Consider the following 16,382-nt stretch of genomic DNA (forward strand, 5'->3'; position numbering starts at 1 on the left):
TTTGAGGGAAGCACAGAGACCAGAAGGTTGATAGGAATGCACAGAGTATTGACTGTGCACATGAGGTTTCAGATGGAAATGAGAACTCTGATGAGAATTCATTCACACTACATTGTGGCAAAGAACTCATCTATATTTTGTCCAGGTTCTGAGACTTTATGAGAAGCTGAGTTTAAAGGTGATGGACAAATTAATGGACAGAGTAAATTTTAAGACAGCACATCATTCAAGCTGTGGCATGAGTATTATATTTTTCCAGAAAAGATAGAAAAGGAAGGAATAAAACTATCTATATTCACATACCAGACAGGATGTCTCTTAGATACAATACTAATGAATCTATCAATTTTATTAAAATAATGAGTACATTGAGCAAAGTTGTAGGATGTAATGACATACAAAAGCTAATCATATTGCCTTATGCTAGAACCAGCAAATGGAAATTGAAAATTACTATGGGAATAAATTTTATGAATCAAATGTAGGACTTCTACCCGCGTACTTTTGTCATTTTTTTCATTGATATGACCAAAAAACCTGAGAAACATGGACAAGGAATAGGATATTTAGGCTCACGCTTTCAGAGGTTCAGTTGATAGTCTACTGACTCCATACATCATGACAGAAGTGTGTGGCAGAGGAACGCAACTCATGACATGGCCACTTGGGAGTAGAAAGAGCTCTACTCATCAGGAGCAAAATATAAACCCCACAAGTACACTCCCAGTGACCTACCTCCTCCATTCACACCCTATCTACCTGTAGTTATCACCCCAGTTAATCTGGGTCAGTAGATTAATTCCCCAATTAGGTTACAACTTTCATAATGTGATAATTTCACCTCTAAATGTTGTTGCTTTGTCTCACACATTAACTTTTGGGGGACACCTTATATCAAAATTGTAGCATTCTGTCACTGGCCCCCCAAAATTCACATTTATGCATACGTTCATGCCCATCCCACAATGCAAAATACATTTTGTTCTTTTCCAGGAGTGCCCAGAGCCTTAAAGAATTCTAGCACTACCCAGAAGTCCAAGTCCAAATATTCCTGGGACTCAAGGCAAACCCTCAGCATAAGCCCCTGTAAAAATCAAAAGCAAGTTACATATATCTAATGCATAATGGCACAGAGCAAACACAGAAAGAAACATAGAGCATAGAAAGAAGGAATGGAATCAAAACAAGGCTGAAATCCAACTGGGCAATCTAGTCCTGTGTCTAGCATCTGGGGCATAAGGCACTCTGGTGTTCTCTCCCAAATGTTTGCATAACTCCACCCTTATGACTTTGCTGGTTGCAGTCCACATGGCCTCTCTCTTGGCTTGTCTCTGCTTAATTCCTGCAGGATTTGGCAGTCAATCCCTCGTTACTGGCATCACTTAATTTTAGGGGTCTCAATAGCAACTTCAGCTTCCTTTTCACATCTTCATGCATCATTATTTAAGGGGAAGCCCACAGGGACTCTGCTCCTGCTTCACTTTGCCCGGCTTCTCAGGCCTTCCTTTGAAATATCAGTGGAAGCCTTCACAATCCCTTGACTCCAGCATCTTGCATTCCAGCAGAACCAGCACCACGGGATTGATGTCAAGGTCTTCCACCATCTTGAATAGTAACCAAGCTTCTTGGGATCGTGGCTGTATCAGCCTCTGAGTTCCTGGATGTCTGAGCCTATGGTGTCTTCTCAAAGACATTTTCACTCTTATACCCTTGAGCCTGGGGTGGGTGTGATCTTGCCAATTCCTGAGATATTCTCAAGTCATCATTCTTATTGTTTCTGAATAAAACACTTAGCATCTCTTTAGTGGCCACAGTTTCATTAATAAACACACTTTCCTTAACTCATAGTTTTATGGACAAAATTCAAGTTTTTCCAATCTTTCTGCTCTTCTTTATGTTTCTGATTATCACAGCAAACTTGGCTGAAAGTCAGCATCACTTGAATGCTGTGCTGCCTTGAAATTTCTTCCACCAGTTAATTAGTACATCAGCTTTAAATTCAGTCTCACGGAAAGTTTCAGCACACCCGCAGAAGATAGACCACCTTTTTTGCCAGAATGTAACATAAATGGCCTCTAGACAAATTTCCAATAGAGTCCTCCTTCTCCTCCAAAGCCTCACATGTCCAGTCTTTATTTTTATACAATCCTATTAGCAATCTGGTCTTCTGATATCCCACTGAAATCACCCACTAAGATCCACTTAAAGTATTCTAACATTTTTCCAGGCCAAGTTGTTTATAACAATAGCTACATTTCTGTTACCAATTTTTGTTTTAGTCATATTTTTATCACTGTGACAAAACAACAACAACAACAAAACACCTGACAAGAACAACATATTTTGCTCACAGTTTCAGAGATTCAATTTATCATTAGCCAACTCCATAGCTCTGGAACCCAGGTAAGGCAGAACATCATGACAGAAGGGCATGGAGAGGAAAACACTCCAAACATGTCCACTGAGAAGCAGCGAGAGCTCTGTTCACCAGGAACAAAATATAAACACCAAAGGTACAAAAATTGACCTACCTCCTTCAGCCACACCCTATCTGCCTAAAGTTACCATACAGTTAATCCATATCAGTGGATTAACGCATTTATTAGGTTACAACTCTCATAATCTGATCATTTCATCTCTGAGTGTTTATGCATTGTCTCACACATGAGCTTTTGGGTGAGACTTCATATCTAAATCATAACACAGAAAACAATAAAATATTTCTAAAAAAGTATAGATGATATAAGTGAATAAAGAGATATAGACTTCATAAATTGGAAGGCTCAATATCATCGCTTGTCTCCAAATTAATGTAATCTATGTAATATAAATCCCATTATGCTTGTTCACAGAAATTGAAAAGACTATTTTAAAATGTGTGTAAAAAACATAAGAACATTAAAAAGACAAAACAATTTTAAAGAATAAGAGCACAATTGGATGAGCTATGCTATGTAATTTCAACATTTACAACCACATTAATTAAAACTGTATGGGTTAGTGTGAGGACATACATATAAATCTAATGGAACCGTATAAATAAAATAGAGTGAAAATTCACCTGCACATATAAAATCAATGAATTTAATAAAAATATAAGGGAGACTCAGTGGGGGTATTGTGGTTCGGATATGGGATGTCCCCCAAAAGGTCCTGTGTTAATGCAGAAATTTTGAATGTGAAACGATTGAATTGTAAGAGTTTTAACCTAGTTAGCCTGTCCTAGCTTGAATCCTAGGTTGGTAATTGTAGGCAGGTGAGACATGGCTGGAAGATGTAGGCGGCGGTATGCCCTGAAGGGTTTGCCTTTCCCTTGACTTTCTCTGCTTCCTGGCCTCCATCAGCAGCTGGGTAGATTTCCTCCTGAAGGCCCTTCTGTCACACTGTTCTGCCTCACCTTGAGCCCCGAGCAATGGGGTCAGCAACCATGGACTAAATACCATAAGCCACAATAAACTTTCCCTTCTCTATGTTGTTCTTTTCAGGTATTTCAGTGACAGTGATGGAAAAGCTGACTAACACAGGGGTAAAGAATAATGTGTTTCCAACAAGTTATGTGGAATCAATTGGATATCCACACGGAAGAAGAGAACCTTGACCACTGTCATATCATTAAAAAATAATTCTACAACATATGACAGATCTAAATAAATGCTGGCTTTTGAAATAAAAGATAAAGAATATCTTAACTTTTGATTAGGCAAAATTTTAAAAGGTAGAATGCCAACAGTCTAAATCATAAAATAAAAAGAACAATAAATTAAACTTCATCTAAATTAAATTCTTATTTTCTTTGAAATACACTATTTAAAAATGGAACAGGGAGGCCACAGCCTGAGAGAAAATGTTCATATCATATATATCTGACAAAGGACTTGTATTCAGAATATACTAAGAATTCTTCTAGTTCTATAAAAAAGATAGAGAATGCAATTAAAACATAGATAAAATCTATTTTTTAAAAGAGAAGGTATGAATGACCAATATGCAAATGAAATGTGCGTGTTTAGGTACTTACTTGCCATTAGTGAAAAGTACATTATACATACAATGGCCTGTCACTTATTAGGGTGATAGAGAAGGTATGACTTAGACAATTCTTTGTGCATTGTTGGCAAAATGTAAAGTCCTTCCATTTCTTTGAAATATTTTGGCAGTTCCTTATAAAGCTAAACATGCACTGAACTATGTGATTCACTCTATTCCTAGGTATTAATCCAAGAGGAATAAAACTGTATGTCATTACAATGACTTGTATATAACTCTATTAATAATCATTAAGACTTGAAATTTCCATCAACAGATAAATAAATAAACAAGTTGTGAAATTGTCATATGTGGAATACTATTCAGCAATAAAAAAGAACAAACTATGGAGCTGTAGCAACATAGGTAAATCTTGGAAACACACTAAATTAATGAAATCAGGCATAATATTGCAAATAATTCATAATTCTACTTATAAAGAATATTTAGTCCAAGGAGAGACTTAAAATCTATAATGAGAGAGCTTATGTAGAACTGGAAGTGGCTTGTAGGTTAAAGTTTACATGGGAACTTTGGAGATGATAAAAATGTTCACCACTTCATGCATTTGTGAAGATATATCTAACTGTACATGTACTATTTTTCAAAATGCTATACCTCAAGTTGAAGAACTCTTTTTTCAGTACTGAGAATTGAGCCCATGACCTCACTCAAGCAAGCACTCTACCCTTTTATTTTATTTTGAGACGGAACCTCATTAAGTTGCCAGGTTAGTTTTAACCTTGAGGTTCCCCTGTCTGATCTTCTGGTGTAGCCAACATATTGGGTTGTGCCACCATGTCTAACTTGAATAATTTTTAAAAGAGCTTTAAAATATATAGTCAAAAACTTTCATAATATTGATAAAAAAGGTTAACTCTATATAATTAAGAGGCAAATATGACAACTTAAAAAGTTTGGTTCATGGCCTTTGGGTCATCCAAAAACTCACAAGCATAGCCTAGGTGAAGTTGATTATGTGTTAACTCCCAGTTATGTGCTTCTTTCTTCCTTTCTATCTTAAGAGACGATGTGCTAATTTGTTTTGTTACTATTACAAAACACCCAAGAATGAATATTTTATAAAGAAAAGAGGCTTATTTAGTTCACAGTTTTTGAGTTTCAAGGGCATGGCACTGTCACTTGCACAGATCTTATAAAGGCCAGTGGTGGATAGCATTGCAATGGTGGGGACATATGTGAGAGGAAGAAATCATATTGACAAATAGAAAGCCAGAATGAGGGGAGGTGGCAGGCTCACTCTTTTCTTTCTCTTCTCTTTCCTCTTTTCTCTCTTTCCTTTTTTTTTTGGGGGGGGGGTGTTGGTGCTGGGGTGAAACCCAGGGTGTTGCATGTTGTACATGCCGGGCAAGTGTTCTACCACTGAGCTCTATCCCCAGCCCCTTAGGCTACTCTTTAGTAACAACTCTTTCCAGAAAACAAACCAGGTCCCATGAGAATTATATTAATTCCTTATGAGATTGATGCATTAATAACCTAAATACTTCCCATTAGTCCCTACCTCTTAAAAGTTCTGTGATCTCCCAACTCTGCTACAATGAGGACCAAGATAACTCATGAGCTCTTTGAGGAGCACACTACATCGAAGGCATAGAAGCTCAAAATGATTCTTGTAGCTGGTTTAATATCATTTTATTACAAACAAAATGGCATTTGCTTTCTTTTCTTTTACCATGAATATTTACTCATTTTGGGCACCTAGAGTCTTTTTTCTTTCAGTGAAAAATAAATGATAATAAGAATTTGATTATGTTTCCTGCTGAATTGGCTAATACAAAATCACCACCTCATTAAGTTATGGAAATATTCTTGATTTCAGTAACCCTGGTAAGAGAGCCGAAGCATGTGGGTGCTTGGTGTTCAGTGCTCAGTAACCTCCCAGATAGCTGTTTATGTGCAGGGAGCTGACCCTGAAGTGGATGCTGAGGACTTGCACATCTGGCCTTTATTGTGGGTGTATGCACAAATCAGGCAGTGAGTGTACTGAGGAGGTGTGTGCCACTATGTGAAGGCCTTAGAGCCTTGTGCATCTGGATCATACCTGTATACACTAACAAGTTCTTTTTTCTTTTGCTTTCTTATTTAAAAAATTGTTTTATAAGTGATATTTTCATGACTTGTCAGTTGATTCTTAACTTAGCTTGGGTTCCCTAGAAGACATATCTTAAGACAAAATGTAAGTGGTATGCTTTACTAATGAAAACAGGAGTGAAGATAAAAGGGATGGAGGAATAGAAAGAGGGAACAGTGAAACATGTGTCACAAAGCAGGCCAATGCTGAGTATGAAGCACAACTGGTGGATCTATCTCACAAGATCAAATTTGAGAGACCAATAACTACTGTCTCTCAGGACATTTCTTAGAAAACAATAAAGGGGAAGCTTTTATCCACTGACTTCTATCTTCCATCAGACAAAGGTCCACACTATGAGGTTCTAACTTGCTTGGAATTTTAGATTATACATATATAGGTACTGAACAGGTCCTGTGCCATCTTAGATCTCTTTATAAGTTAAGAGAGTGGAAGGTGGGAAATGGTGGCAAGCAATAGGGACATGAGATGAGCCATAAAGGCTTGTTTCCATTTAAAACTGATCAGAGCTCCTGCAGAACTGGGTGCTGAGGCAGCAACAGGGGTGAAAAATAAAGTCAAGAACCAGAGAGAAGGAGAGAGACACAGAGATCCAAGCCAATAAGATCCAAGGTAGTGCACAGCTGGATAATAATAACACTTGTAGTGTGTTTTTGCAAGTCTTAGAGCATATAAATCAGCAATGAGGGGGACAATTCTTTCTGTTATTGGGTTTTATTCAAACACCTTATTTGCATTGTTTACCTTTGATAGTTATGATCCCCAGCAGGGTGCTTCTATAGAAGTGTGTGCAAACAAGAGAAATAGATTAAATCATGAATATAGGTGTGTATGTGTGTGTGTGTGTGTGTGTGTGTTAGCAGTGTTATCATTTTGCAGATGATTTCATTGCACTTAAAAGGACACAGAATATGAAGCAGTTGTGAATAGACTTTTCCAGAAAATAATTAGGGAGCTATATTTATCTCTAAATCTTTCAGGTACTGCAGCCGCATTTGCCATTCCAAAAATAAAAATGCTAATTTTTAGAAAAGGCAAAGATATTTAAAATTAATGAACAGAAACATTCCAACTTGAGAATGAAGGTTTAGATTTAGATATTTACCTATATAAAGCCACCATGATAGAAAAAAAAAAGCATTACAGAAAACATTTGTCTATACTGGAAAGTAGTTGTGTATTATTAACTGTTCATTAAGTCCTGGAATGGCCTGAAGAAGTCTATAGAATCCAACATTGAGCTTCATCTGTGGGTTTTGTTGGCTGACCACAGATGGACTGAGTAATCATCTTCCTCAATATTAGTAGTCTGGGGTACAGGGAAACTGTATTGAGAATCTTCACTAAAGAAAAATAAACAATCCCTGGCCATGGGTGAGCACCCCTTAGGCACACAGTGGTGGTACACGGGGAAGGTTGGAAACTGGTGTACACCAGTTTGTTTCTTGGCCACTGTACCAGAGGTTTTTTTTGGTTGTTTTTTTTTTTTTGTTTTGTTTTGTCTTGTTTTTGTTTTTAATGAGAGCTAAAGGATGGAGGCCTGTCATAGGGAAAAGGAGGATTCTGGACTTATATTAAGAACCACGGACAGCTCCTGGCTGCTGCAGAAAAGGCACATTATCTTCCCATTCCTGACGTAAGAGTCCAGAGTCTCCAAGTCTGATTTGGATTCCAGTTTACTGATATAAAAGATGAATATTCAACATTCTTTTTACCATTCATTTAATTGCATTTATATGAGCAGGAAGAACTCAGGGATCTCTTGACTTGTTCAGGGGTGAGGTTGAAAGGATAGTTAAGGAACCAATTTTTTAACATGGTTATATTTTATAAATAAATAATTGGGCCGCCATGCAAGGGGCTGGAAGATGGGTCAGGCGGGAAAGCCCGGGGGTGGGGGTAGGGGCGGGGATCCCCACGTCGTCGTTTGAATGCTGGGTGACTGTAGGGAAGAGCGGATCCCACCCAGGTTAGGCCACAGGAGCAGCGCCATGTGCTCTGGGTTCCTGGCCCTCCTGCTGCCAATTTGGCTTTCCTGGACCTTGGAGACCCAAGGCTCTGAGCCCCGCAGGTGAGGCGGGGGCTTCCCGGGGTTCCGCAGCCTCCCTCCGGACGCAGTATCGCGTAGATCCGCAGCCGGAGGCGCAGTATGGCACCCCCCGGCTCCGGGCTGTACTGAAACTGATTGGGGGTCGGGTTGAGAGGCTCGGAATGGGGTTTGAAGGATGTGGGTAGCGTTTCCCTAGCTGCCGATGCTCGCGCGGCGGTAGCTGCGGGTCCCCTCCCTCGCCCTGCCGCAAGGAGCCCAGAGTTGCTGGCTTGGTGGCCGATTCCCGGCCCCGCCTGGCGCCGCGCAGCCGCGGCTTCGGCCCGCAGTGTCCCGCCGGGCCGGCCGCTACACCCTATAGCCTCTGCGCTCCGAGTCCTGCGTGGCGGCTGCCGAGGTGGGAGAGGGCGCCTAGGGTCGGGGCCGCGGGGCAGCAGTGAGCGCGGGGGAGGGCCAGGAGCTTGGCGCGGCCAGCTCCGCCTCCGACTCGTCCTGCCTCCTCCCCCTCCCTCCGCTCCCGCGCCCGCTGCTCCTCCCCTCCCCGCGCCCGCTCCTCCCCCTCCTCTACTCCCCTTCCCCCTCCGCCCTCCTCCGCTCCCGGCCAGCGCGGCGGCGGCGGCGGCGGCAGCAGCAGGAGCAGCCCCGGCTGCGGGTCGCGACGGCGGCGGGGCGCCCCCTCCCCCGTGCCGGGGCGCGGCGGAGGGATGTGGGGCTTTGCGGGAGGAAGGCTTTTCGGCATCTTCTCGGCCCCAGTGCTGGTGGCTGTGGTTTGCTGCGCCCAGAGGTAGGGTCGCGGGTGGGTTGACGGGAAGCGGGCCGGGCGGCGGGCAGGGCGCACGGTGTGCGCGCCGGGCGCTGGCGAGTGAGCCACCGCCTGACCCTGCTTTCTGTGCCTCCCTCCTTTTCCCCCCCAGCGTGAACGATCCCGGGAACATGTCCTTTGTGAAGGAGACGGTGGACAAGCTGTTGAAAGGCTACGACATTCGCCTAAGACCCGACTTTGGGGGTAAGTGGGATGCGCGCTGTCGTTGCGGGAAGCGCAACCCACCGCGTTGGCGGCCTGGGTAGAAGAGAGAGGCGGGGGCCGCATCCGCTAAGCTGCAGCGGAGTGGGGGGGGGGGTGGGTTGTATTTCATCTGCGCCCCCTCCCGGGATAGTCCCCCATTCTCAGAGCCGCCCGCACCCCTTACCGGAGCCTGGCTGATCACCGTGTGGTGCGCTTCCCGCAGGTCCCCCAGTCTGCGTGGGGATGAACATCGACATCGCCAGCATCGACATGGTTTCTGAAGTCAACATGGTGAGTGCCTGCCCTTCCCAAGGCAGTCTCTGAGGTCCTACCCTGCTGTCTGGGCCCGCTGGCATCCACAGTGCTGGGCCAGAGGCCTCCGGAACCCGGCGGAGTTTCCTGGGCCCGGGAAGGGAGCCGCGCTCCTGGGCGCGGGCCTTTTGCTAACCCGGCTTCCTTCACATGCTGAGTGTGTATGGGGGTGTTGCAGGCGTTGGAACCTTGCGGAGGGCGCACCCTGCCTGCAGAAGGGGTCCGGGCTGGCCTAGAGCCCTGCTCTCACAGCCGCCCTCGTGCTCAGAGCTCCTCCAGCGGGCTGTCACCTGGTCGCTAGGCTTGCCTAGTGCCGTCTAGCCTCCTTAGCAACAGGCGCTGGGGAACCGGGGAGTGAGGCGAGATGTGGGGGTGGCTCGTATATTCTAGGTAAGAGGTACTTAAGGTTTCCTTTGTTGTCATTTGGAAAGAAATACTGGTAGCTTGAGAGGAGGGGGGAGGTGTGTGGAGGGGTGGCTTGTGTATACTAGGTGTGACTCAGGTCAGTTCATCGGTCTCAGCTTCTTTCCTAAGTTAGGCAGGCTTCTGAACCCTGAGAACCTGCCTTCAGCTCTGCCGGTCGCTGTCCAGGGTGCTGACGGAGCCCTGCCTACCCAGAGAAGGAGAGGGCCCGAGCTGCAGGCCTTCTCTAGAAAGGGGCAGCTCTGCCAGGAGAGTCCAAGGCTAGTGTTCTGTGTGTCACTTAGGGCTTATGTGAATGCTGGCGGGATTCACTATTCTGACCTGTGGAAAGCAGAGGTCAGTATTCTGAGGTGCAGAGAGTGTGTCAGAGACTTTTGCCCACAAAGCTTTTTAGGGCACCAGGGAATGATGAGATAAATGACCCCTTTCATTTGTTACTTGAGCTGAAATGAGATTTGAAAACAGGTTTGATTTTTGTGCTGAGTGGAACTTTAGAAATCCTAAGAATAAGCATTTGGAGAAAAAAATGGAAGAAACCATTGACAACTTTTCTTTTGAACATACAACACTGAGAATATGAGGCATGGTTTTAGAGAATATGAGGCATAGGTTTCTCAACTCTGATGTACGTCAATATCACTTGGGGGCAAACTTGTTTTTAAATGCATGCTCTCTGTTTCTTCACTCCAAGGGATTATGATCTAGCTGGGCCAAAGTGGAGTTTTCACGTCCCAGCATTTAAAACTGGTGCTTCAGATTATTTTGAAGCTGGTATTTCACGCACAGTATTTTGAGAAATATTGCAATAAGTTATAAAAATATGAACAAATATGAACGCATTAAAATAAACTAAAGGTGTTATTTTATATGGACTTTAATGAAATGTATTTTAAAATGTATACAACTGAGGATTTCACAGGATGAAGTTTTTGACTACATTAAAATATTTTCATCACATTTTCACTTTTAATCTGAATTTGAAAAAAAAATATAGTGTGAGGAGCTTGGGATGTAGCTCCGTGGCAGAGCACTTGCCTAGTATGAACAAGGTCCTGAGTTCCATCTCCAGCACTGAAAAAAAGAAAAAAGAAAAAGTTTGTTTTGTAAAGTATACCACTTAGGACATTTATATATGAAGGCAGTATGAGTATTAGCAAAACACATGGAAAGAATGTTGCTAACTTTCATTAAAATTTAACATTATGTATATTTCATTCATTGATAGTTTTATGAAAATAAGTCTGTTCAAAAGACATGCTTTATTATCTTAAGGGAACAAATTTTTTATATTTAAGATTCAGTCTCTCAAAACTGGTTTTCTTAATTGGGGACATCAAATTCTCTAGAGAAGAAAATTTAACACAATAGTCAATGGATATTTAGTGGATTTTTCTATCAAAAATTATTATATTGAATGTGATGGAAGAGAAAACGTATTGAGTGACTCTTTAAGAACCCTATACAATATTAAAACAACCAGAAAAATATCGGGAATATATTATTGCAGACCATTACACATTCTGTGTTACTTTTAAACTTAGCTATCTATTTGCTCTGGTATTGTGCTGATAGTTGGTACATTTAAAAACTTTATTATTTTTGCCTTAATTTATGTTCCATGAATCAATGTGTTCCGATTTTCTATGGGCTCAATAATTTAAAGACAAATTGAACATACAGGCCATGATATTGAATAGTCTTTAAGTATATATCCTATAGCAATCACAATGCATAGCATAGCTGTGGTATTCTTGCATTCATTTTTTTCTCTTGCATTCTCATGGTAGTATTCCTTTTTCTGTCTCTGTAAACATAAAATAATTGTAGACAAAAATTGAGGATTAATGGGATTGGATACTGTAGGCTTTTGGAAAGATGTGACTGAAAGCCATTTGAAATGTGTTCTTCCTCCAAGAAGCAGATTTATCAATACCAAGCTGTGGAAAATTCTGATTTTCCTTAATATATTTGTGTCTGATAATGGCTGTTATTTAACCTATTATTACAGGAACTTCAAAGGTAGCAATTGTTGAGTGTTACTTTGGGAGTCACATTTTATAGGGAAAGGACAGAATATTTGAGTGTAAGATTAGAACTACCACTCAATCACAGTTCTTTGAAAACAAATTGTTTTATTAGGTTTTATAATTACACCAGTCATTACAAAAATTGTTATAAGTTATGGATAAAGAAATGGTCACTAAATAAGATATGATTTTCCTTTAAGGGTTTTGTAACAAAAGTAGGATAGTAGGATATGAGAAATCCCATTCTATTAGAAGAACAGATGAAAGTAGCACGAGAGAGAGAGAGAGAGAGAGAGAGAGAGAGAGAGAGAGAGAGAGAGAACTTGGAGGAGAGAGGTCTTGGGAGAAGTTATTTTGATGTGGAAATCTTTATGAAACAAAGTATATTTAAATTGGATGAGGGAGATGAATAGCATTCTGAGACTGTCATAGGAGGAGGAAAGAAAACAGTAAAGACATAGATGGATGAATGGGCAGGATCAAACTCTGAATGGGATAATTAAGAGAAGCAATGGGGAAAATACGACAGGCCTACGTACACCTGAGCCTTTCTCCATGATGCAAAAGAATTCAGGTGATAATTTTTGGAAAATAAGAAGAATACAAATGGTAAATGTTCTTAAGCAGTGATTGATAGAATTTGGGACGTGCTTTTTAAGATGAATGCTTTGGCCAACATGTAAATTTAGACAGAGGAGTAACAATGGCAAAATTTAAAAAAAAATTATGGATAAATGATCATGGAAGTGATATTGGGGATCAAATCGAGAGCCTCCTGCCTTCTAGGCAAGTGCTGTACCATTGAGTGACATCTCCAAACCCCATAAATAAATTTTTGAGAATCCTTTATAATGAAATTTTAAAAAATTCACAGGTTTCAAATAAAGAAACTGAAAAGCATGTGTATTTCAAATAGGAGAAATATGCATAAGCTTGTTCTTGAGATTTTGGGGGGTGATTGCAAAGAAGGACAACAAATTTTACACAATAGTAATAGTGCTGCTTTTTTCTTTAAATAACTATAATATACATTCTTTCTAGTAGTGCCCGCAGATGATGCCTCTCATCTTAAATAACAAATAGGCAAATTATATATATGCATATTCATCATTCATTTGGTATTTTGTAAAAACAACGTAAGAATGGATTTGAATATTTTAGTATACAGCATTGGTTTTGCCATAGCTTGTTTCGTGGCTAGTGGACATATTTCACATTTCCATGTTTTTCTAAATCTTACAATTCTCCCTTTCATGCTCTTCTTTTTAATTAGCTGACCTAACAATGATCAAAAACCATTTTGTTTTACATAACCTATCTTGTTTCTCTTAGTGAGTGCCTATTTGAAAATTTCTGGTAATCTTTTAAAATTATGCATGGTTATATAATTATTGAGATTTAGTCCATATTAAAATCTAAGTGAAATTGTGTATGTGCAAGTACATTGTCTCCTGAAAATTACTGTATATTCCTGTTGTAATTTTGATGCTTAGCAGTAGTCCTAGTGTATAAGAAACACGTGTTGGATATACAGATGGAAAGATGAACCAGTGTATGTAGATTATTGAAAAATATAGGATACATAAGGAAATATTGAAAAACAAAACAGAAAAACTTAAACATGATATTTTAAAATGAATTATTTGTTATTTATTAGAATGAATCATTGATTTGTTAATTCAGAGCAGAAGCTACATGTACTTACTTTTTGCTTCATTAAGTATAAAGCATTGGGGACATAAAACTAGATTTAAACTCTAGTAATATTAATTCTAATTTCTATGATTTAACTAGCACTTTGTTATTACTTATATTTAATTACTCCATTAAAATTTACTCAATTCTAATGAAAATGTAACTACAGAATTATTTTTTCCTGATTTCATGCACATAAATTATAAATTGTCATCCATTTTTTAAAATTAGCATTCCTTTAAGCAACAACTAATGTGTATGTTTAGTTATTATGAGCTGTATTCGTCCATTATGCTAGCTCTATTGTATTCATTTTTCACTTGTTGCATATTCTTCTCATAAAATCCACATTTTTATGTGAGGTGTGAAAAAAGTGGCACATAAGAGCATAGTTTTAGCACATTTTCCAAATGTTACTTTTTGAAAATAACTTTGGAGTACATCATTGTTGAATGGATACAGTCTACTCATGTACAAAATCCTATACACCTGGGCCGGTGTATGCATTTATGCTGTCATTTTACGTCTTTGTCCTTTTCTGAAGGGAGGAAAACTCAGAGAGTGGTTCTTGACTACAGTAAGCTAGGATCAGAGATTTGGAGAATTCATCTTTTAGGCATTTTTTTTTTTTTTTTACTAAATTTACATGAATGAACCTCTCCTTTCCCAGTTCAAAATCTAGAGGTTTCTTTGCCATTGGTGAATGTGCGAATGAGAGCCCATCCTGTCCAGCACCTACCCAGGTTCTCAGGCAGGAGGTGCTGAATCTCAGCACCAGGTGGTGTACTTAAGAAAATAGTCTAGGACTAGAGCTATGGGTTCTGTTTCCAAGTCTATGGCAATGTTTAGCCTTAGGCAGGTAACTTAATCATCAGTAATTCCACTGCAGGCTCCCAATCACTCATGGCATGTATGCAGATATTAAAGCCCTACCACAAAGGGATTAGCTCTACAGAGAAAATCACAGTAAAGACAGCAACAGGATCCTACTTTAGAAAGTCTTCCTTCACTGATTTCTTCCATAGAGATATGGGACATTTTCAGAGTTTGCATATGAATTGTTATTAGCAATTTAAAAGAAGGAAATGTGCTTATCCTTTTATTATAAAGCAAGCTGGGGGATGACTCAGCAGAAAGGAAGAACATTTTGCTGACCCAGTTGGGGGTTGGAAAACTGCTTACATGGAAGGTGCTCCTGGGGTAAGGTCCATAGTGTGTGTGTGGTGTTTGGTTCCAGGTTGCTGCATTTGGGAGGTAAGGTTGTTTATTGAGGACATTACTTTACACTGGCAGTATGTTTCATGCATAAGTTATGATCATACATCAATGCTGGGGCACTGATAAGAAAGCATATAATGAACTTTAGAGATGGATGACAACAATACCTTACATAATATGCTCTTTATGAAGAGAGGTTTGTGTTTAATATTAGAAAGAATGGTATAGAGAGCCCAAAGCAAATGCTTTTTGTATTTCCCCTAAGGGAGGTTGTAAAGCTTATGTTGTTACATCTCTTAAAAAAATGAATCTTACACTTTATTGCCCCGTTGCAGATGCCCTCTTTCTTGAGCCTGTGTGGGGCTCAGCTCAGGATTCTTATGTGTTGCACATAGAAGACACTCAGGAAGTTTTTAGTTTGAATTGATGGTGCAAATCTGCTTATTTACATGTAGTTAAAGAACAGTTAAATCTGATAGCAGATTCAGTTTCATTTGAGAAATTAGGACCAACTTCTGCTTTCAACTCCAATGTTTGGTCTTTCAACTCCAATGTTGTTTAGACAAAAATACATTGTTTATATTTCCTTAGATGATGGTAAATAAAAGAAGTTAGAAAAATAACTGTGCTTCTTGGGCTACTTGACAAAGGAAGGCAGCTTATTAATTTGGTGCTTGTTTAAATGAAAAATGGCATAGATGATAATAAAGAGAGTTGTGTTCTTTTCATTAAATGTGTGTGTATAGAAATGAAAGAAATGCAAAGGTTAAGATGGCAAGTGTAGAATACTGCTGGTTGTCTATCTTGGAATTAAAGGCTCAAATTTAGGACAGTAGACCTCATGATATTCATACAGCAAGATGGATTTAATACTTGATTTTCCAGCCTGTTATCTGTGATATAGCTCTCCTTCCATAGGTAAGGGAACACTTTTATTAAAAGTGTGGCTCTGTGTCTTAGAGTGCATACTGATTTTTGCATTTTGAAAAGTACCAAACATTTTGAGTAAATAAATGAAGCCAACCTTGCTTGCATTTGAAATCTTTTAAATTATTTTATAATACACATTGAAGTGTAACTTAGTGAGTTGGTAACTGGACGTTTTGCACACTGTTTAATAATTTTTAACATGCTGCAGGTATTATGTCATATTTGATTATCAAGCCTGATGATCCAGCTGGTTAAGTAGGCAATACAGGTATTAACCACATCTCCATTTTTCAGATGAGAAAAGAGGCTCAGGAATAGCGCAGATATTCTCTCACTAAGTGGCACAGATGTGATATTTTCATCACATCATCTTGCTAGCAGATGACAGAGATGCTCTCTCAGGGTGTCAAGGGGTTTTATCTTATTCTATGACTTTCATACTGCCTAAATTAGATCCCTCTTTTCTACTTCCCCATGAACCTTATTCTTTCCTTATAACATTTATTGCAGTTGTAAATATTATTTGGGTGGATGTATTTGCTCAATCTTTCCATTTCTTTCCTCATTAGACCAAAAGGTGTAAGA

General features: G+C 39.9%; 1 protein-coding gene across 3 annotated transcripts in view; it reads left to right on the plus strand.

Annotated features, from left to right (window-relative positions):
- Positions 1–8,130: 8,130 nt before the first annotated feature.
- Positions 8,131–16,382, plus strand: part of Gabrb3 (gamma-aminobutyric acid type A receptor subunit beta3) — a 240,557-nt gene continuing 232,305 nt past the window's right edge. Inside the window, exons 1-3 of one of the 3 annotated variants that reach the window (XM_026402611.2) lie at positions 8,131–8,210; positions 9,101–9,192; positions 9,416–9,483. In XM_026402611.2, coding sequence (XP_026258396.1) covers positions 8,131–8,210; positions 9,101–9,192; positions 9,416–9,483 — 240 coding nt within the window. Of the gene's footprint in view, positions 8,211–8,890; positions 8,971–9,100; positions 9,193–9,415; positions 9,484–16,382 lie in introns of those variants that run through there. The other 2 variants (XM_026402610.2, XM_077799952.1) reach the window with 2 other exon arrangements.

The sequence above is a fragment of the Urocitellus parryii genome, chromosome 6 (assembly GCF_045843805.1).
Source record: "Urocitellus parryii isolate mUroPar1 chromosome 6, mUroPar1.hap1, whole genome shotgun sequence".
Classification (NCBI taxonomy): domain Eukaryota; kingdom Metazoa; phylum Chordata; class Mammalia; order Rodentia; family Sciuridae; genus Urocitellus; species Urocitellus parryii.